At 55.0% G+C, this 22,341-nt stretch overlaps 1 protein-coding gene across 6 annotated transcripts in view; it reads right to left on the bottom strand.

Annotated features, from left to right (window-relative positions):
- Nucleotides 1-22,341, bottom strand: part of SEPTIN4 (septin 4) — a 95,860-nt gene that overhangs the window by 49,269 nt on the left and 24,250 nt on the right. Inside the window, exon 1 of one of the 6 annotated variants that reach the window (XM_039508296.1) lies at nt 9,102-9,231. The exons of 4 other annotated variants lie outside the window; for them this stretch is intronic. In XM_039508296.1, the coding sequence (XP_039364230.1) occupies nt 9,102-9,224 (123 nt within the window). In that variant the 5' untranslated portion in view covers nt 9,225-9,231. Of the gene's footprint in view, nt 1-8,859; nt 8,907-9,101; nt 9,232-22,341 lie in introns of those variants that run through there. One more of the 6 variants, XM_039508297.1, reaches the window with a different exon arrangement.

Here is a 22,341-nt window from a genome sequence, read left to right as displayed (position 1 = left end):
TGGGCTGGAACATGCAGAGCTTTTACCCAGGCTGCACAAAGGTTAATGGCTGAAGAGTCAAAGCCCAGGAGGCAAAGCAGAAAACTGGCTGGGGGGCAGGAGCCCCCCTGCTGAAAGCGCTGGCTGAGGGGCTCCCGGGCCCTGCTGCTGGGAGCTGCCCCCAGGCTTGCACACGAACCCCCTGCCTTCGCAGATCATTGTTCAGGGAGTGGCGTCATGCACAGGGAAGTCAGGAAACGCCAGAATTACGGTTTCCCGGGTGACCCTAATTCAGCCGCCTCATGTGTCTGCGCTCTGAGACAGCCTTCGTCGCATGCCCACGCTCGAGTCTTGCCCTAGGATCCGGCCTCCCTCCATGCCAGGACGGACGGTGCGCAGAGAACGAGCAGCTTGCGATTCTTTACCCTCGTCATTCAGTGTGTGGCCCCGGCCGTACCAGCACCCAGCCTAGAGCCTGCCCTGAACAATGAAATACCTGTTTCCTTGTGGGCTCTCCCACAGGCGCTCGCTCAGCACCAGAGTATCGAGTGCGTCACGGCACTGGTGACGCTGGGAGAGGAGAGTCCAGCGTCACCCCAACTCACAGCCAGGGAAGAGACAAAGGGAGCAGCCCACGCAGGGAACCAGTGACAGAGCTGGGATTCGCACTCGGGACCTGTCCCTCCAGAGCGCGCTGAGGGATATTGAGTGCTCCCGGCTCCCACCAACGGCAACTGCAGCTGGTAGAGTCAGCAGCTCTGCAAAGCTGAGCCCAGCTCACTCAAGAGGCACACAGATAAATGAGCCTCCCCTCCCCAATCAGTGGCTACACCCCTTATGCAGGTGGAAGGGAGGTGGCGGCATAGGAGCCCCCCTCCACTGTACGCCCCTGGGGAATCCCAAGGGACCAGTTATGGTGGTTTTCTGGCAGCCATAGGCTTGGGCTGAGCTAGCTCTGATTGACAGCAGTGGGAGAGAGGAGAATCAGGCTGCTTTTACAGGACTCTCAAACTGGAGACAGAAAATAGTGATGAAAATGCAACCGAGCTCCAAAGGATCCAGCTGGTGAGCTGGCAGATAACACAGTGGGGAGCCCTTGGGACTCAACGGGGACTGTGGGCCGAAGGGCCCCAGGAGACCTTCTCAGAGAGTAGGGTGTGGGGCCTGCCAGGAGGTTCTATAACCATTTGCTTGCTGCCAGAGAGAGCCTGGCTGTAAGGCCCATGGGCACCATACAAAGGCAAAGGGCTGAGCCTGGTTCTGCAGAGGGGACTTGGGGGACATGGTGGGGATGGTGTCCCTACCTCTGCCAGAAGCTGGGAATGGGCGACAGGGGATGGATCACTGGATAATTGCCCTGTTCTGTTCATTCCCTCTGGGGCACCTGGCATTGGCCACTGCTGGAAGACAGGACACTGGGCTAGATGGACCTGTGGTCTGACCCAGTAGGGCCGTTCTTATGTTCTTATAACATTCAGGGCCCAGAAGGAGCAGTGAGAACCAGTGGCATTGCCCAGTGTGAACGGAGGCAGCGCACCTGCGTGCAGAGCCAGGTGCTTCCCACCAGACGACATGATAGACTCCAGGGGCAGCAGAGATGCAGATAACTCAGCTCTGTGTCTTGTCTTCATGAGGACTTTACCTAGTGGAGTTACCGCAGCTTTTCCCAGAGTGTCTGAGTTTTGGGGGCTCCAGTCGGGAAAGAAGAGGGGACTTTGAGGTGACAGCAGGGGATGGAGGGAAATAGTTCACTCTAGTGAGGAAACCAGGGGACATACAAACCCCTTCAGGCAAAGAACTCATCCCTAGGGAGAGATCAGTCACGCTCCACTGGCATGACAGCTGGGACGAATGTGGCCCCATAGCCATGTGCAGCTTGGGAAAATGACTGAGGCAGAGTCTAGGGGAGTTAGATGGACTCTGTTTCTGGAAAGGATGGAGAGACCTGGCCCAACAGCTTTTCCCTTCTCCGAAATAGCCTTATGTTCACACGGCCCCATGCCCTCCCAGAGCTGACACATGCGCGTATGGGCCCTACCCACATGCAAAGGCAGGCCTCTCTGCTAATTATACATCCAGCACCACTGAAATGCAGCCACTTCTGGGGTGGAGGGTGGACAGAACAAAGCACAACAGTAGGGGCATGCTGGCCTAGAGTGCCAGGTCACTCCCTGCTCTAACAAACTGGGTGATGGCATCTTCAATGTCCATGCAGGGCGGACAGGGCACCTGAGGAAAGCTGAGCAGACGTCTCCCCCTGGTTTGGGGTGGCAGGGTGGGGAGTGGAGCACTCCCCCTTGCACAGGAAAAGCAATCACAGAATATCAGGATTGGAAGGGACCTCAGCAGGTCATCTAGTCCCACCCCCTGCTCAAAGCAGGGCCAATCTCCAGACAGATTTTTGCCCCAGATCCCTAAGAGGCCCCCTCAAGGATTGAACTCACAACCCTGGGTTTAGCAGGCCAATGCTCAAACCACTGAGCTATCCCTCCAATCAAATCACAATGCTGAGCACTTCCACAATCCCTCCACACAGGGAGTTGACAATACCTTACAAATATTCACCTGCTAAGCCCCCTCCCCTACGTGGGGCAGGATCACTATCCTCATTTCACAAATGGAGAAACTGAGGCACAGAGCGGGGCAGTGACTTGCTCAAGGTCTCCAGGGAATCAGTGGCAGAGCCGGGTCTAGGAGGAGCACCGTGTCCTGACTCCCAGTCCGGTGCTCTGACCTCAAGACCATGCTGCCTTTATGAGCCCCATCAGCACAGCAAGGGGTGGGGGTGGGGGCGGGCAGGGCCATGGTCCCAGGCAGCCTGCAGCAGCTGTTTGTAGCGATACCAGACGCGCCCGCAGTCCCAGCTCCTGAGCTCGTTCCATTCCCAGAGCATATTAACCCCCCATCCCCGGCCCTCGGGTCTCCCCTGCGAGGGTTCAGGCCCACAGCAGAGCAAGCAGCTGGAATGTCTCTGCCCAGCCGGCCTTGCCAGCAGGAGACTGGGAGCAAGAGCCACCCTGAAATGTGTGCCCGTCCCTGCAGAGCCAGACCTTTCACCAGCACATGGGCAGCCACCAGAGAACTCCTCAGGCTCGCCAACGGGCGCTCATCTGCAGCCACTCAGCACCAGCGAGAACACACACAGCAGGTGGAAAGAAAGCCCATTGTCACTCAGCTATGACAGTCGCACTGTGCCCAGAGAAAGCAGCTAACGCCAGAGCCCACCTGCTTCTGCTGACCCGCTGCCTCCAGGGTCTCTTACCACCAGGGCTGTGTCCTAATGGCAGGGCAGCCCCGGCTAACGCGGAGGAGTTCCTGCCTCTCGCTGTGTGGGCTTCCTTGCTCACACGGGGTGGAGGGGCAGAGCAGATTGGAGACAGCTACCCCTGCTGGCCAGTCCAGCTGGGGCTCTTTCAGACGGGTATGTCTCCAAACGGTCACTAATAACAACAGCACCATCAAGGGACCCAGCTCTTTTCATCCCAAAGCAATTTACCCCCCCACACAAATGTAGCAAACTGATACACAAGCTCTATACAGCTCATGTACAGCAGTGGAATGCAGCAGCAGCAGTTTAACAGTGCACAGCACAGGCCAGAGTAGACAGTGAAGAGTAAGACCCAAAGGGAATGGCAGGGTAGTATGTAACCCTCCAGGCTGGCATTTTCATGACCGCAAGGGAAACACCCCTCCTGTTGGGAAGTGCGCCATGGGGTCTCTTGTGCCCATCAGTGGGCAGAGCCTTAGTTTCATAGCCTGTTCAGAAGCTGGCACTGTCGTCTCAGGATCAGCCTGGCAGCTGACGAGGAGAGCTGGAGTTCTTTGCCCCCCATGCCCTGGGTCTGGAGGCTCAGATATCCCAGTAAATTTCATCCCCTGGGGTAAGCTGGATTTTGTCTCTATTTTGTTAGCAAAGAGCATGGCTGGGGCTGGCTCGTAAACAAAAGCGCACGCTCACTAATTACTGTTATTACAGCCCCAGCAGCTTGGGATTCTCATTCTGCCTCCCATCTCGCTCCACGTGAGGTTTGAATGACAGGGTGTCCCTAGCACACGTGCTATCCAGATGTGAATCCAGCAGCTTGACAGCCACTGCTGGCTGGAACTACAACAGCTATTTGTTCCAGAGCAACATGAGCAGGGAGAGCGTCTCGCTGCCCTGGCCTCCTGGGAGTACAGGGGCTCCCGGCCCCACGACTCAATCATTTCCCATCTCTCGGTCTCTGCCATGTTGGGGTCCTTTTGCAATGGCCAGCTAAGCCTGTTTGAAACACCAGACGTCGTCTCCCTGACCTGGGCACACCTGGAGGGACGTAGGCATACAAGGACAGAGGGCTCCCTTAGTCCAGTATCTTGCCTGACAGGGATCAATACTGAACGCTTCACTGGAAAGTCCAACTCCCTGCCATGTGCAGTACTAGAGCACGGGAGGATATTACTTCCTGCCCCCAGTAATGCCCTGAGCATTTTATCATAGTTAGGGTCACTGCAGATGCTTTTCTTCTCCACGTGACAGCTGAGCCTTTACTAGACCTCACTAGTGACTTGCCTCAACAGCGTCCTGCTGCAGCGTTTCACCAGTTAGTTACGCGCCACCTTGAAAACATTTCCTTCCATCGCCTTCCCTTTATCTCCCACTATGTCGGGGTGGCCAGCCTGTGGCTCCGGAACCACATGCAGCTCTTCAGAAGTTAATATGCGGCTCCTTGTATAGGCTGGAGCTACAGGCGCCAACTTTCCAATGTGCCGGGAGGTGCTCACTGCTCAACCCCTGGCTCTGCCACAGGCCCTGCCCCCACTCCACCCCTTTCTGCCCCCTCCCCTGAGCCTGCCATGCCCTCGCTCCTCCCCCTCCCCCCCCCCAGAACCTCCTGCACTCTATGGAACAGCTAATTGGGAGGTGTGGGGAGGGAGGGGGCGTTGATTGGCGGGGCTGCCTGTGGGCAGGAGGCACTGGGAGCCGGGATGGGGAGCTGATGGGGCTGCTGATGTATTACTGTGGCTCTTTGGTTCCTTCTCGGGCTCAGGTTGGCCCCTGCACTATGTGATGGGACACATAGAAGCAATTGCCTGGCCTTCACTATGCCAGCCAGCAGCCCCAGTGAGACACTGTGGCCACAAGGGCTAATGTGATCCTGGGATGCATAAACAGGGGAATCTCGAGTAGGAGCAGAGAGGTCATGTTACCTCTGTATTTGGCACTGGTGCGACTGCTGCTGGAATCTGTGTCTAGCTTAATAAAGGGAAGGTTAAGGGGTGACTTGATTGCAGTCTGTAAGTACATCCACGGGGAACAGAAATGTGATACTAGAGGGCTCCTCAACCTAGCAGAGGAAGGTCTAACAGGATCCAGTGGCTGAAAATTGAAGCTAGACAAATTCAGACTGGAAATGAGATGTACATTTTTAATGGTTGAGAGTAATTACCCATTGGAACAACTTACTAGGGGTCGTGGTGGATTCTCCATCACTGGCCAGTTTTAAATCAAGACTGGCTGGTTTTCTGAAAGCTCTGCTCTAGTTCAAGCAGGAATTAATTCAGGGCAGGTCTCTGTCCTGTGCTATGCAGGGGTCAGACTAGATGATCACAATGGTCCCTTCTGGTCTTAGAACGTATGAATCATTGTATTTCACACTTCACCCATTTCTCTTACTCTTCCTGTTCCCCTCGGCTCGCTAATCTCCTTGCCTGATAGCCCCTGCCCTAACACCCACACTCAGCCATGTTCATTGTTCATCTCCGGGTCGCCAATTTCATCCACATCTTTTCTGAGATAAGATGACTCTATCCCCACAACGATGTACCCTCAATTCAGATGGCATTCTAATCTTTTCTACATTAACCTCTATTCCTTTTTAATACAACCTGCCATCACGCACACCCCTGACAGCAGCTAGCTAGAATCCAGCTCCTACTTCCATCACTGGGCCGGCTGGGCAGGGCTAAGCAAGGAAACACAGTTTTGAATTCACATCAGAAAGCATCTTTTTACACAGACCCTTTTCAGAGCACACTTGCCCTCCAGTAGCCCCTTAGGAGAAACTTACCCACAATTTTATAAATTAGATTCACCAATTTGATTTTAAGTCTTTCTACGGGTTTCTAACCTGTACAGCACAGTCTTAGAGAAGCCAAGCCGATTACAACACATTCCTCTAGCAGCTTTTTATCCTCTTTAGTGACTTCGCTATTTGTCCTGGTACTTAAACATGGCTCCCTGGCCCCTAAATCCTGCACTTTACCTTTGATCCATTGTAGAGACGTCTACAGTGCTGTCTGCCTGGCAGCCACGCAGTTATCTAATGCTACATTGCATATTTCTAAAGGGTATGTCAGATAGTTCTTCCACAGAGCCCCTGGGCTGTAATCCCTTTGGGGCAGGGACTCCAGGTTCTGCAAAGTGAATGCTGTATTTCAGGGCAGCTCTCTGGTCTGTGCTATGTAGGAGGTCAGGCTATATGATCACAGTGGTCCCTTCTGGCTTTGGAAGGGAATCAAAGAATCTATATACAGTACATGGTTATTAACAATGATGCCACTAAGACCTGTTGAGTGCTGTGTAATTTTGTGAGCTACCTATTCTTCTGTCTATCACCTCTGCCTGTGGGGAGTAACGCCAGGGCTGGTATTTCACCCGACACTCCATGTGGTGAAGGCCAGTGGAAAGAGAGGATTTCACTTTTCTGAAGTCCCCTTAACCTCTCCGACTGCCTTCCTTGATCCACCCACCTGCCTGCCACAGCCTTCCAAATTGTGATATCCATCAAAAGTTTATTAGAATTTTACAGCTTTGCCTAGTTGTTCTGCAAGTTTCCTTAGTCTCCACCTTAACGTTTTACCAGGGAAACATGATGCTGCTCTCAGACAGGCCTCATCTGAGCTGGATTTCTATGTTTAAAATGCATTTGCAGTAAAGCACAGTAATCCCTTCTAGCCGTACACATCTGCATGAGGCGGAAAGCCAGCTCTGTTCATTTTACCTTTACTACAGAACTATGAAAGCACAAGCTGGATGCAATTCTGCCTCTCTCAACAGTCAGACAAGTTCCAGCGGCAGAACCTTTTGCCTGGTACCAGTGTGCATGGCAGAAACCACCAGCTCAGATCCCACGCTGAGCGCCCGGTGCTGATGCTTTGCAACACCAACTTTCGATTTGCAAATTGCATCGATTTGCTCTGAAAGTCTTTGAGAGTAAACACCGGTCCTATGGGACCTGTTCTGTACTGACTTTTCTAATTGCAGCCGCACACTAACGCACTCTACCCTGGCGCATATATACTCTTGCATAAGTTGCATTGGTCCCTGGCCCTATGCCTTGTCCTGGGCTGGAGGTGCCCTCTCCTGGCCTGGCAGATCAGCTGCCTCCTACCCAGCCCAGTGTCACGTTGGTCTCAGCGGCTGAAGAGGCAGCAGTTAAACTCTCCAGGAAACAAACCTCACTTGGAGCCCACCTCCCAGAACAGACCTTCCTCCCTCCAAGAAACGGGTAAACAACTTCCCAACGACAGAATGGGGGACACAAACTGACAGAACTCAACCTCCAGTGGTGCCCAATGCCAGCTGGTGCACATGGTCATGTCTGAAGGAAGCAGGGTCACCTTTTACTGTCAGGTTGCCGGCTTGGGTGACTTTGAGTCACAACCAGAATGTTAATGAGCACGAGTCACATGACCCAGAAGGACAAGTGTTTCCACACATTGGTAACTGCAGAGCAGATCCTATACTGGGATTTACCCTGAGGCTGTCCCCAGCTCATATTCCTCTGCCTGAAGCTAGTCAAGCGCTTTATCAGCTGCATAGATCCTTACAGCTGCCCCAATCCCTATGCCAGTGTTGGACACTCCAGGGCCTTCCATGCCTGGGGCAATACATTAATAAAGGCAGGGCATTTCCAGAAGGCTGTCACCGCTTTCTGTGCGCTGCCTCCCCTTTTCTGGTCCCTCGTGTGCCTGGATGGAAGGTGGTGCTGCTCTGAATGTTAGGTACGCACCCCGGGGAATGGTTATAGTTTGAACTATAGCTTTGATCTGTATTTCTCCTTTAAGGGCTCCCATGCCAGCATGGAGGCTACATGTAGGTGCCCAGACACCATGGTGATGGGCACAACATGAGATGGATCGCTTTGCAAGGTTGCACTGTGTGATCTCTTCCTGGGGTCCCATCCCCAGGTTGGGGTGGTTTCTGATAGCACTAGCTGCTGTGCTTGTGTTTCGCTCCCCAAGTGGAAGGAACCATCTGTCTCTCTCTCCCCCGTGGTTCATCACGGGGCGAAGGGGGGGGGGGTGTCACGCCCTGCCCCGTGGGGCTGATCTCTGTGACTGTTTCTCTCACATGGGCCCTGCCCCCGCAGTGTTTCAGGGGAGGACAGATGTGTGTGTGCCATGAGCCTCATCACAAGGCAGGGGCGGGAGTGGCACTGACCTCGGGGTGCGAGTCCCATCCCTGCACTCAGCACCTCTCTCTCCCTGCTCGCTGGGCTGGGCCCAGCTGCAGCGTCCATTGCCATTGCACGGAGCTAGCGCTGATCTGTCCCTGCGTGTCCCTCCGGCCCAGGGTCCCGGCAGGTGGCGGGGGGCTCTGACCTGCACACCGCTGCGCCGGGAGTCCTGACAGGTGAGAAGCTGCCCGCGGGCCGGGGCAGAGCAGGGACCTCGCTCTGCTTCGCCTCCAACTTCTGCAAGCCCAGCCCGGCGCCGGGCGGACCCGCACTCACTGGCCGGCCGGCGTGGAGCCCGCTGCCGCAGCGCATCCCCACCGGAGCGGTGCCAGGGCAGCGAGCCAGCGCCTGGCTCCCCCCCCCCCGCCGGGCACGGGGCGGCTCTGACTGCAGCTGGGGCCCCCGCGCCCCCAGCCCCCCGCGGCCGAGAACCCAGGCTCACCATGGCGCAGCTCCGGCGGCTCCCGGGGACCGCGCACAGGCTGCTCCGGCGGGCTCGGAGCGCAGCGCAGCGCAGCGCGGGGGGGGGACCTTGGCGTGGCTGGCTGCAGTCCGTGGGTCACGTGGCGCGGGGGGGGGGGGCGCAGCCGGCCCGCCATCGCCCGGCCCGGCCCGGCCCGGCTCTCGCCTTGCGGAGGCTCGGAGGGAGGGGGCGAGCTGGTCACCCGCACGCCGCGCCCCTACCTGCCTCCTCCCGGGGGCCCCTGGCTCCCCTCGTCGTGCCCGGCCTGCTGCCCAGAGGTCCGGGGATGCGCCAGACTCTGCCCCCGCTTCGGGGGCTCCAGGCGGCCGTGGGAGCCGCTCCATCTCTCGTCCAAGCTCCAGCGGGATTTGTCAAAAGCACCTGAGTGATTTAGGAGCAGTTGGCGTGTGATTCATGCCCTTGGGCGCCTAAACCCCAATGACAACCAGTGCCGCGCTCACTCCTGAAACTGGCCTTAGCCCCCACCTCAGGCAGGCGCTTGGAAACGTTACCCTCGTCTGCCAGCCCCCGCCCGGATTGCTCCAGAGGACCTGCTGTTGGGGGCAGCGCTGTGGCGGTGTGTGGGAGGGCATCACCGGGCCCATTTGGGCCATGCATGAAAAGGGCCGAGGTGAGATTTTGGAGACATCCTCCTGAGCACTTGGGAAATCTCCCAATTAACAATTGTTTAGCAGAGCCCTAAATGTACCTGGCACATGGCAAACCAGGGAGAGCTTCCCCTGGAGAGAAACCAGCCAAGAGGATGCAGGACAAAGGTTGCTGAGTCAGGTCTCATCTGGTGGTTCTTGAATGTCCCTATTCCACCACAAGAGAGGTCTGTGCTACACTCAGGAGCTGGGCTCTCTGACCGCACCCTCTGAGCCCAGCCTGAGGCAGCGGCTTTCCCAAAGATCCCTCCAATCACCAGGCTTGGCAGTCTCTGCTTGGGAAAAGAGGTCAGGCCCTCTCCACACAGGATGATGAAATCGTTGTTGGAGTGCACTAGCCTAGGTAACATGCTCTGCATTCATGGGTGTTGGCATGTATTGCAGAGGAAGGGTGGTCCAGTGGCTAGCACACTAGACCCAGGTTCAATTCCCTGCTCTGTCACAAACATCCTGTGTGACCTTGGGCTAGGTACTTAGTCTATCTGTGCCTCAGTTTCACATCTGTACAATGAGGATAAGAGCCCTGACCTACCTCCCAGAGGTGTGTGAGGCTAAATATAGCAGAGATTGGCACTCAGTGGGAGGGCATACGAGTACTTAAGATAGCTACGAAATCGCAAGGTGACTAAGGCAGGCTCCTGCAGTGGAAACCTCCTGCTCTGCAGCCTTTGGGATTTCCAGAGGGATTCTTCCTGTGGAACAAGATTGGTTTGCTGTGACCAAGATGCCCTCAGCATTCTCCTCTGATTCCCAGAGGTGGCAGCTGTGCCCACGATACCATTGTGGCCTAGGAAGCAGAGCAGCATTGCTGAGGATCTGGTGGAGCAGGCCGTGGGATGGGGCACTCGTATCTGTCAGGAATGGCCTGGGGAGAGAAGGCTAAGATGAGCACAGCTGGTTATCTTGAGCTGGCCTGGAGTCATTTCAGGAAGAAGAGGTGGCCAGGCTCACGCACTTTGCCTGACCCTGCGTCATGGAAATCTGGCTGGATGATTCAGCTGGGCCAGTGCTGACCTGCTTGCATCCAGCCAAGAAATCATGCCCCATAAAGGGTGGGATAGGAAGCAGTTGCAGTTGTGTTCTGTGCAGCTGGTCCCACCCCAGAGACAGTGCTGTGACTGTGTTGACCTCGTCCATTAGTCCTCACATGGAAAGAGCTCAGGGATTCTAGGAGCGCCCACCCCTGTGCTCCTGACTTCGAGCCCTACATGGCTGATCTCTCTTCAGATTTGGCTTTGGAGTTGCCCAGGTTAAATGCCCTGAGTTATTGCAATGCTCACTTATGTGAACTCAGGATTTCATGAGTTCTAGGGCAGCTCTGGGGCTGCCCCACAGAGGCTGGTGTGCTCTGGCTCTGAGCTGTGGTGTGGGACTGGAGACTTGGCACTTGGACAGTCCCTTCGTGGGCATTGCCCCCTGCGGGTTACTGCTGTGCAGATGGCAGGTGGGACACGAAATGGCAGGAGAGACAGGAATGATGGTGGCTGTCGCTTGCTCCCAGTCTGACTCACTGAAGCAGGGGCGTTTTTACATTCCTGTGCCAGGGAAGTGGTAGAAGCACAAGTGTCATATCTGCCAAGACGGGGCCAGCAGAACCACTCCTGTGCTCAGTCAGAGAGTCGAGTGTTTCTAACACTCAGGAAGTTTCTGTCCATTCCACCAACAATCAGTTGGCTCTGGACTGATTTCGCCAAGGTAGTAGAGCTGGAGTGTGAGGAGAGAAAACATACGGCCATCTCTGGTTGAGTTTAATGCAATTTCATCAATGGAGATGCTGAGAGAGTGACAGAATCCAGCACCGAGCTTCCGAGTGCCTGGTGAGTGGGAATTGTTAATACCTCCCTTCAGGAGCACAAACTCTGCTCCAGGATGCAGTGCTGGAGCTTTGCTCAGAAAGCTGCCTCTTCTCTAGTTGGACCTTTTGGGTGTTGGGGAGGAGTAGACCATAGCTATGTCCACAAGAACCAGTGTTTCTCCACCTTTTTGATACCAGGGACCAGCTTGCTGCCTTCCTAAACTGTCAGGGAGATCTCAGGGACCGGTGCTGGGCCATGGACTGGTCATTGAGAAACACTGCGCTAGCCCACAGTGTAATGTAGCCCTTCTGTTCCCCGGTTTCCCCATCCATAAAATGAGGACAATGCTATTTGCCATAAGTGAAAGGTGGAGCTAACTGCATGGTAGAGGAGTGGATGAAGAATGGGCTTGTTCTGGTAACGGCTCGAAATGAGGTGAAGGTTTCTACCCATCAGAGGAGTGAAGCTCTGGAACAGCCTTTCAGGAGGAGCAGTGGAGACAAAAAACCGAACTGCCTTCAAGCCTGAGCTTGGTAAGTTTATGGAGGGGATGGTATGATAGGACTGCCTACAATGGCATGTGGCCCATTGGCGACCGTCAGTAGCAAATATCCCCAGTGGCCAGCGATGGGATGCTAGTTAGGGAGGGCTCTGGGTTACTAGAGAATTCTTTTCCAGGTATCCTCCTTCTGGGTCTTGCCCACATGCTCAGGGCTAACTGGTTACTGTATTTGGGGTTCAGGAAGGAATTTTCCCCCAGGTCAGATTGGCAGAGACCCTGGAGATTTTTCACCTTCCTCTGCAGCATGGGCACGGGTCACTTGCAGGTTTAAATTAGTGTAAATGGTGGATTCTCTGTAACTTGAAGTCTTTAAACCATGATTTGAGAACTTCAGTAACACAGCCAGAGGTCCGTGGTCTATCACAGGAGTGGGTGGGTGAGGTTCTGTGGCCCGCAATGTGCAGGAGGTCAGACTAGATGATCACGATGGTCCCTCCTGGCCTTAAAGTCTAGTGTGTGTGACAGACTGGCTGAGTGGCCTTGGTCAAAGCACATAGCCTCTTTGAGCTTCAGTTTCCCCTCTGTAAAATGGAGATAATGATATTTCTCTACTTCCTAGCATTTGCCAAGTGCTAGCTATGTGCCCAGTGGTCTCAGGGCCAGGGCAGAGGGGGGCACAGAGTTCTGACTTCCACGCTCGCTCCTCTAGCCTGTGTGGCTAATTCAGGGCATTATTCTTTCTGTCTTTCTTTGCAACCATCCACACAGACCAAATCTTGTGCATCCCATTTGTGATGAAATGCGGGGGGTGGGGGTGGAGAAAGAGCTCCCTTTTATGGACACCCAGCCAGCCAGTTAGCTGCAAAATCCCTCTTGGTGGCTGTTCTCTGCTTGCTTTACCTGTAAATGGTTAAAAAGTCCCCCAGGTAAAGGAAGTGGGCACCTGACCTAAAGAGCCAGTGGAAAGGTAGAACTTTTTAAAATTGGGAAAGAAACTTTCCCTTTGTCTGTTGTTCTCTCTGGGCTGCAGGGACACGGAGCAGCAATGCTATAAGCAGGAATGCTGTGTAACGTTTGAACCAGGTATGAAAAATTATCTTCCATACCTAGACGGAATCATTGGGATGGAATGTTTAGATAGACACAATCAGGTTTATTTCGTTATTTTGGCTTGCTGATCTCCTCTGTGCTAACCCCAGATGCTTTTGTTTGCTTGTAACCTTTAAGCTGAACCCCCAAGAAAGCTATTTTGGGTGCTTAATTTTTGGAATTGCTCTTTTAAAATCTAGCAAAAGCCTTAAATTCCAGATGTATTTTCTTCCTTTTTGTTTTTAATAAAATTTACCTTTTTTTAAGAACAGGATTGGATTTTTGCTGTCCTAAGAGGTTTGTGCATGTTGTTTAATTAACTGGTGATAACAGCTAATTTCCTTTGTTTTCTTTCTCAGCTCTTCCCCAGAGTGGGGTGAAAGGGCTTGAGGGTACCCCACAGGGAGGAATTCCCAAGTGCTCCTTCCTGGGTCCAAGGGTTTTTTTTTGCATTTGGGTGGTGGCAGCGTTTACCAAGCCAAGGTCAGAGAAAAGCTGTAACCTTGGGAGTTTAGTACAAGCCTGGAGTGGCCAGTATTAATTTCTAAAATCCTTGTGGGCCCCCACCTTCTGCACTCGAAGTGCCAGAGTGGGGATTCAGCCTTGACACCATTTGATCAGAAAACAGAAACATTTAAGAAAATGGCTGTAGTTCAGGGGCACTTACACTCACTGGAAACAGGCAGATTTGCTTGGAGAGGACATTTGCATTGATATTTGCCCAGCTTCTGCCCCAGCTGAGGCTATGGCATAGGCAGGGCCTCCCCGTCTGCAGCGTTGGAGTCTGAGATCTCTGTATGCCCCTCTAGGGTGAGGGATAAACTTCATTCCACTCTCTGTGCTGCCAGCCCCACCCTGCTGGGCCCTGGGGCAATCGTATTCTTGAACTCAAGGCTCTGACTGTATCCTTCCAGTGGGAGTTCTCAAGACACAGACGGCTCTTGCCCTTCATGCAGAGAAGCTCACTAACAAAGTATGATGAGATGAAGCCAGTCCCTTGCCTGGATCTCATGCACGCACACAGGCTGCAGAGGCAGAGCTCACACGTATGCAGGCTCTGGGGTTAGGAGAGGCTGGGAGAGGGAGGAGACTATAGATGTCTAAATCTCTAATCCCCCCAGCGAATGCTTTCCTCCAAGACTCGGCATTACTGAGGATTACCCTCTTAAACTCTTCAGGAGATCATCTGCATCTCCCTGTGCCCTTCAGGGGCCGGCAACGCTGCAGTCAGGGCCGGCTTCAGCTTTTTTGCCACCCCAAGCGGCGAAAAAACAAACAAACAAACAAAAAACCCTGATTGAGCTTCCGCTGAAGTGCTGCCAAAGAAGAAGAGACGGAGTGATGGACCCGCCGCCAAATTGCCGCCGAGGACTAACGCGGAGCGCTTGATCAGCCACCAAAGCGCTGCCGAAGACCCGGATGTGCCGCCGATACTGGACGGAGTGCAGCCCCGTTCTATTGGCCGCCCCAGGCACCTGCTTCCTTCGCCGGTGCCTGGAGCCAGCCCTGGCTGCAGTGCTGGATTAATGTTCACACGCCCCTTGGGAGGAGAGGGAAATCTGCTCCTGAGATGAGCTTAGCAGCCTCGGCTCAGCGGGGGACAGAGATGGGGCCACAAATTCACATGCAGAAGCACCAAGCAACCAACAATAAGCCAGCCTGTCGGGGCCCTGTGTAAAGTGCAAGGTCTGAGGCAGGTCATGGCTGGATGCAGCTGCTCGGGGTAAGAGAGGTGAGATGCGGCAGTGGAGCTGCTGCATGGCCTTTAAATAAGGCATTAAAATCCCAAGGGGATCAAAGGCCCAGTGTAGGAGGGTGAGACAGAAGGGAGGGAGATGCTTCCAACCAGGAGCAGGTTTCTGCAGTCACTCTGCCTTGGCCTATGCAAGAAGCTAAGCGGGACTGGGCTGGGGCCATGTGTGGATCGGAGACTTGCTTCTCCCCTGAGTTGTAAACAAAGTGATGCTCAGTGTAGTGGTAGGGGTGCCATGCTGCTGCAGGTGCCAGCTTTCTTCTGAGACGGCTTCTAAGTATGAAAGATCCCCAAGAGGCAGGCACTGACTCTATCATCCGGTCAATTCCAAGCAGAGTAATTACATCCTGACTAATCCCCGCAGGTTCACACGCTGCCCTGCAGCCTTTTGCTGTTAAACAGCAGCTGTATTTCACCCCGGAGGTGGCTGCACTTCAGTGGCAGATGTGGTCATTCCCAGGTTTAAAAGTATTTTAGGATAAAAGGAAAATATATTATGAAAGATCCTCAGATGCAGGCGTCAGGCAGACACTGCTGGGCGCCTGCACTGCTTGGAGCATTTGAGCGTTCAGGAAGGCTACACGCTAATTCTGGGCATTGGAGGGGGAGATGGGCTGGGAACTTGCAATCACACTGAATGGTTCCCTTGGGCAAGGAAGGAGCAGAAACAACTGTTCCTTCTCCCCCAGGTCCCCAGCCAGAGCTGTTCTGGGGGAAGCACTTCCTGCTGGTGAGCCCCCCGAGAGCCCCACCAGAAGCCCGGATTGGTTTCCTTCCGTCACAGCTTCCCGGGAATGCAGCCTGTCTGTCCGCTCCCTGGAGGAGAGTAGCTCAGTGAGACTGTCCAAGTCACGGTTCCCAGCGCCTCCCTGGGGCTCTGTGAGAAGACGGGACTGCTGACCCTAGAGCGTGCTGGCCTGGGCCTCAGGGGGCTGCAGGAATGTACTTTCCTTTGGCCAGGCCCATTGCAGAGGAACAGATCCTTGTGCCTGCTCTCTCAGCCGCAGGATGGCGGGGCCCTGGGAAGCACCACCCCACATGCAGAAGGTGTGGGCAGAGGCTCCTGCCTGCTGGGGTGTCGTGGATGGGACCTGACTGATCAGTTCAGCCTTCCTAGTAGAGGCAGAAGTGGTTGCTCCAATGGCTGGGGGAAGCCCAGTGGCCTGACCCATTAGGCAGATGCTGCTATATCCAGCTGGCATTTCCTCTGCAGAGTCCCTCCCTAGCAAATAAGAACCAGAGAGAGTGCTGCCTGCCACTCAGAGCCAAGGGCAGGCACGGGGCATGCTCTGTGGCTCTCCCGAGGTGAGGGGCATTGTGGTGGCAGGATGCAGAGAAAGATGGGCAGAGACTGACAGAGTTTTTAGCAGACTTGCTGATGAACGGACCTTCCCTTCTCCAGCTGGGGTGCAGTGACCGAGCTCCCCCATGCCTGGGCCTGGCCCATGGCTAAGGGGTTAGTGAGGACACGGCAGGGAGAATTCTCATGCCGTGTCCTGGGAAGCGGCGCTTCAGCCAGCAGCTAATGGGCTAGAGAGCTATAATTATCTTTGGAGGCTGAGTTATTTTGGGAAGAGGCCATGCTGCTCCAAGGCTTTTATTCTGCAAACCAAAACAAGATGGAAAGAACCCAGCCCAGAATGTCCTATCCGGAGTGCAAGGGACGATTAACCCCGCGCCTGCCTGTGTGCAGCAGGGTCCTGCATAGATTGCTGCATTCCAGGCGGCCATTGTCTCGCTCTGTAATGCCCAGAGCAGACTCTGCCACCGGAGATTGTGGCACACCAAGGTCTGGACAACTCAAACACTGGTCACGCTGCCCAGGGTCGCAGCGTGTTCTGCAGCACCGCATCTGATGCTAAGCGCCTCCTCACGCCCACACCCACCAGCGGGGGCCACCAACACTCTCCTGTGGTTCAGAATCAGTTGTCAATGTTTCCATGTGGACACAGGACGTGTTTAAAACACCAAACACGTCTGTTTCCTTAGCCCACAGGGTCCTAACGAATCGCCAAGGCCAAGATAGTCAAAAGTGCCCACTGCTTTCGCTCAAACGCCCTGGAACCCAAGCACCCACATCAGTGGCTGCGTTGAGTCAATGGCTCACTGTGAGTGTTAGACCATGAGAACCAACGTGTCTGAGAGGAAGCCACAGGGGCGAGGTGCACGGAGGAGGAAAGGTTTCCTCCAGGGGAGCCAGGACTTCTGGGCCCTTGGCCGAGACTGTAGCTGAGACTGCACCTTGCCGGTGCTTCCTCCTCCATCCTGCTCCCCATGTGCTCTGCCACGTGCCCCTTTCCACATGCCGCCCCCACCACACCGGCTCCTCCCAGAGGACGTTCCTAGGTCGCAGGACTGAGGTTTAGCGGAGAGGCTATTTGCAGATTGGTGTTGATGTCCACTCCAAACACACTCAGCAATGACTTGATGGACAAGCTCTGGGTCTGTATTCAGAGCTCTCCAGTGCACGGGACTTTGTGAACTATTCCATGCAGGAACTAATGCCGGCTGCCTGTTCCCCAGCCATGGCAGAGCGACAAAGCCCACCCAAATGCCTGGGCAAAGGCCATTGGATATTCCTGCCAGCCAGGAAGCCAGGCACTTTACTCCCACCTCTACTGACAGCTGGTTATATTTCTGTGCACCTCAGATCCCAGCCTTCCAAGTCAGTCACAGCAATCACCATCTTACAAAGAAGTGAATGGAGACTTGGCTCAAAGTCACTGCAGGCAGAATTGAGAAGAGAAGCCAGGTCACTGATACGGCCTACTCTAGTCTCATATGCTCATGTGCGCTGCCTTATAGTAGCTTGGCAGTGCCAGATTTATGTGCTTCAGCTAGACTACGTCTAACCACTCTACACCACTCCCCAGCCAGACCTGAGGATGGAATCCAGGATTCCTGAGCTCCAATATTCTACTGCTGTCTTATGTAACGCACTGGAAAGGGGTGTGTCACATCCCCCACTAGTGGCTGGTCCACACAGGGAAGAACAATTTCTCCTGGAGACCCAGTGGTTGAGCTCTCTGGAGGTTCAGGGTGTAACACCTGATGAGCCGTGTGCACAGTTCCTTACGTGGCTGCATGGGATAACGTTTCTTGTCTAGTTTCCTTGGTTTTTTAAAGTGGTTTATTTAATCCACACCTTGAGAAGAGATCCTGAGACTCAGGTTTGATAAGCCCCGCCCCTCTAGTCCTTATGGCATGACAGGCGACAGGTGTTTCACAGCTGGCCCCGTGCCATGTGCTGGCAGTGCTGATGTCACACCTGGGCGGCTGCGAGGTCTGCGTGCTTTGCCTTTGGGCGGGGGGTGGGCCCTTCGGGGTGAGCAGAGAAGTCACACTAGTATTTGTACAAACCAGCAGGCTCTTCCCTTGCCTGGGTGCCTGGAGCCCGTCGCTCCACGCACCCCCTCCCAACCCGGGAATTCCAACCCCCCCAGACAAAGCTCCACCTGAGCATCTGACGTTCACAGGAATCCAGTTACACCTGGGGAGCCATTTTATAATTTCCAGACTAGCCCAGCCCATCTCCCAGCACCAGGAGCCTGAGCCACGTGCCCTCCCCACCCCTCCAGATCCGTATGTCCAGTGCTCACCCGTCCCGCCCCAGGTGAGCAGGCCAAGCCTCACCCCAGTGCTGCCCTGCCCTCAGAGGAGTTTACATCCTTAAAGGGACCTTACTGCCTAGGGCACCAGCACTGGGGTGGAGCTCCTAGGGCTGCAGCCCAGACAGCAGCTGCGAACCACTTGAGGACACAGCCTGGGTGGGGCTGCAGCCTAGACGGTCACTCCCCTGGCCATGCTGCCACACTCCTTTGTAGGGCGAGCTACAGAGAAAGGGCCTCATCCCCAGCAGAGATGGGACAGCATCATGTAGCCAGCGAGGGAGCTGATGCTTGGTTCTTGCACTCAGCTTCCTGGAGGGCCCCTGGGAGCAGGCTCTTGAGGTATCACAGGGCACTCTGCCCATTCCAGCCCATCCACACGGCCCAAATCTCATCCCACTCCCTGAGCTCTGTCTCTCGGGAGCCCCAAAGCCAGCTGGAGACTGACAAACACGGGACCCTCCAAGATGCAGGCTAAGGAATGTTCAGAGATAACTAGATGGAAAAGACCTTAATTAGGTCTCATTGAGTCCATTTTCCAACTGGCCTCAGGCAGAGCAGAACCAGGCCCAGAGCCACATGTTTACTGGCAACACTCAGCAGAGAGAAGAATGAGGAGGGGTCATGAGGATGGCAGGACAGACAGCAGGCCCGGGAGTGTGTGCCAGCGTGATAGTAGACAGCGCGTCCTGCATTGCACCCTGTAGTGCATGACAGTGCGCCTTGCAGTGTGTGACAGCGCCCCATGTAGCATGCCCTGTGGTGTGACAGCACGCCCTGCAGTGTGTGACAGTGCACCCTGTAGTGTGACAGCGCCCCATGTAGTGCATGACAGTGTGCCTTGTAGTTTGTGACAGCATGCCCTGTAGTGTGCCTGCAGTGTGCGACAGCGCGCCCTGCAGTGTGCGACAGCGCGACCTGTAGTGTGACAGCACGCCCTGTAGTGTGTGACAGTGCACCCTGTAGTGTGACAGCGCCCCATGTAGCATGCCCTGTGGTGTGACAGCACGCCCTGCAGTGTGTGACAGTGCACCCTGTAGTGTGACAGCGCGCCCTGCAGTGTGCGACAGCGCGCCCTGTAGTGTGCGACAGCGCGACCTGTAGTGTGCGACAGCGCGCCCTGTAGTGTGCCTGTAGTGTGTGACAGCGCACCCTGTAGTGTGACAGCGCACCCTGTAGTGCATGACAGTGTGCCTTGTAGTTTGTGACAGCATGCCCTGTAGTGTGCCTGTAGTGTATGACAGTGCGCTCTGTAGCGTGACAGCGCGTCCTGCAGTGTGCGACAGCGCACCCTGTAGCGCACCCTGTAGAGGGGAAGCACATCTCCGATTAAAGGTGGAAATACGATGAAGGCAGCCAGATGGTGACAGTCACATTCACTAACTCATTCTAAGTGTGCTGACAGCCAGGGTTCGTATGCAGGCCTGTATCCTATTGGGTTCCGGGAAGGGGGCGGGTGGAAGCCCGCCCCATGCTAACGGATCCCCCCCAGCCTAAGGGGAGGATCTACAGGACCTCAGAAACCCACTAATGTCGGGGGACAACTAATAAAAGAACAGGGACAGGAGTGCGGTAAAAGGGTCATAAGAAGGGAGCCTGACGGGGACACCGAGCAGAGAACCCCGGACAGCGCCCACTGCTCCTCGAAGGCGTCAAGGAAGCCAGTGGACGCCACCCAGAGGAACTCCGCCTAGAGACGTGAACAGACTAAGGACTGGAAACAAGCCCCACAGTCGCAGGAGTCTCCATTGGCCAACCACCTCTCCCTGGTCACGTAGATGGCCATCTTAGCCAGGGCGAGGAGGAGGTTGACCAGGAGGTCCCGTGACTTTGTGGGGCCACGGATAGGGAGTGCATGGAGAAGGAGGTGAGGGGAAAAGTGCAGCCAGAAACGCAATACGATATTGGTGAGGAGCCGGTATAGGGGTTGCAGCCTGGCGCACTCTAAATAAATGTTCACCAGGGTCTTCCTCACGCCGCAGAAGGGGCAGGTGTCTGGGACAGGGGTAAACCGCATATGCAGGCCTGTAGAGGGGTGGTTCCCCGCTCCTGTCCTGAGGGGTTTAAAACAGCCCTGGAGGAGGGCTGTGGAAGGGCAAGACGCCTGGGCTGCTGGGAGGAAGCAGGCTCAGCTGGGGCCATGCCCCAATCAGGGCCCAGCTGACCCTATAAAGGCTTGAGTCAGGCGCTCAAACAGAGAGCCTGACTCTGTGTTCAGAGAGAGAAGGGCCTGGCTGCAGGGAGGTTAATCAGGTATCTGGAGTAGAGCAGGGCTGGGGAAAGGCCAGGGGAGCTGGGGAGCTCTGGCCTAGGAAAGCCCCAGGTTGCAGGCCTGGTAAGGCCTATCAGGTATGGGCTTGCAGGTGCAGCCCATAGGTAGCCAGAGGCAGCAGGTCCGAACCCCTTTCCCTGTGATGAGTGGCTGCCCCAGTGAACGGGCGCTAGATGGAGAGTGGGCAGTAGCCAAGACTGAGGTGAAGTGGGGATAGTGGGTAGGGGTTCCCCTGGGAGGGGGAGACCCAGAGCTGTGAGGAGTTACTGCCAGGGGGCAGCACCCCAGACAACAGGGCACCAGGTCTGGGAGGGACATGGGGGGCCAAGCGGTAGCAGGACACCGGCCTGCAGAGGGCGCTCCAACAGCTGGAGAGCTAATTACTGGAGACAACCAGCAGGAGGCGCCGCAGGGATGAGTCTGTGCCCGCTTACAAGGCCTCACAGCAAAGCCTGTGCTTAAACTCCCTGAATTCCCCCTGAGCCCCTTCTCCCAGGATCGGTTCCCTGCAGAATGAGCTAACATTCACTGTCTGTTTTTGCTGACTAGCTATCGATGTTCCTGAGCCAGTGTGAGAGTGTGCGTGTTTGTGTTTCTCTGCACATGTGATAACCAGACAGCTGGGTTCTCCCCTCACTCTGTGCAAGGGGAGTGCTGGTGAAACATGCCAGCTGGCAGCCTTAGCATCTAAGCCCTCTATGCAAAGGCTGAGCAAGGTTCCTCCATGCTGCCCCACCAGCCTGCCCCAGTCCTGAACCCTCCTGGGCAGCCCCACATCCAGTGAGATGAGAGAACAGTGACCCATTAACTACTGTCTCTACTGAGACCGGTGACCAGGGTCAACTAGTACCAATGGTGATGGTGCATTCTGAGATGTGGGCACCTGTTCTATCCCCAGCTCTCCATGCAGTTAGTGACAGGAGGGCATGAAGCCCTGTTGCAAATTATATCCAGCTCCAAGGATGACAGCTTTGCAAACGGTATCTATGCGCTCCTTTAAAAATCCTCTGTAACAAAAGTGTCCCAGCATTGGCCCTCAGGGCAGATCTTAGAAAGAGCAAATAATTAAAAAGCAAATTAGTGGAAAGTTTTGTGAATAACAATGAGGAGCCAAGTGGCATCATTATTTGTTATTCCTGAGCATTTGGACAACCCCAGTGATTACTAAAAAAGCTTGTGAACACTGGAACTGTCACAGATTTTCGCACACATCGTTCGTAGGGAAATCTGCACCAGAAAGTGCACTGTTCGGTGTTCTCCTGTTGAAAATGTTTTGTTCACCCAAACAGGGAGCAGAAACAAACCAAGTGACTGAGGTGCCCAACCACCCAACACGAACAGCCAGCACCCATTGGGCTGGAGATTATCTGCCCAAACTATTTGGCAAATCTTGCCGAATGGCAAACCTGCCCGAGGCTCAGCCTCAGAACACAAAGGCTGTGCTGCACTTGTGCTGGCCACTTTCCAGAGTGGCTGATGTTCCCACTCACCATTAGACCTGGAACCGCTCTTGCTGCCCAGGGGCTTTGGGGCAGCAGCAGATCACATTCCCACACTGTGTGGAAGGCCTCGTGCTGCCAGGCAATGGGCTCCCCTCCCCGTCTTGGCCACATGCAGCAGTGTCCTCTCGTTCCCATGCAATCCCAGCCCAGCTCTACCAGGTTGTGTAACCCCCGCCATGCACATCACACAACACACCCTCCTGGGCAGCTGCTCTCCCCCACAGAAGCCCCTCCCCTTATGCAGTCCTTCCAGCCCCTAGGATCCTCTGCC

This window comes from Mauremys reevesii, linkage group 20 (assembly GCF_016161935.1).
Source record: "Mauremys reevesii isolate NIE-2019 linkage group 20, ASM1616193v1, whole genome shotgun sequence".
Lineage (NCBI taxonomy): Eukaryota > Metazoa > Chordata > Testudines > Geoemydidae > Mauremys > Mauremys reevesii.
The sequence above is the reverse complement of the archived record's forward strand: the minus strand, read 5'-3'. Positions and strand labels throughout refer to the sequence as shown.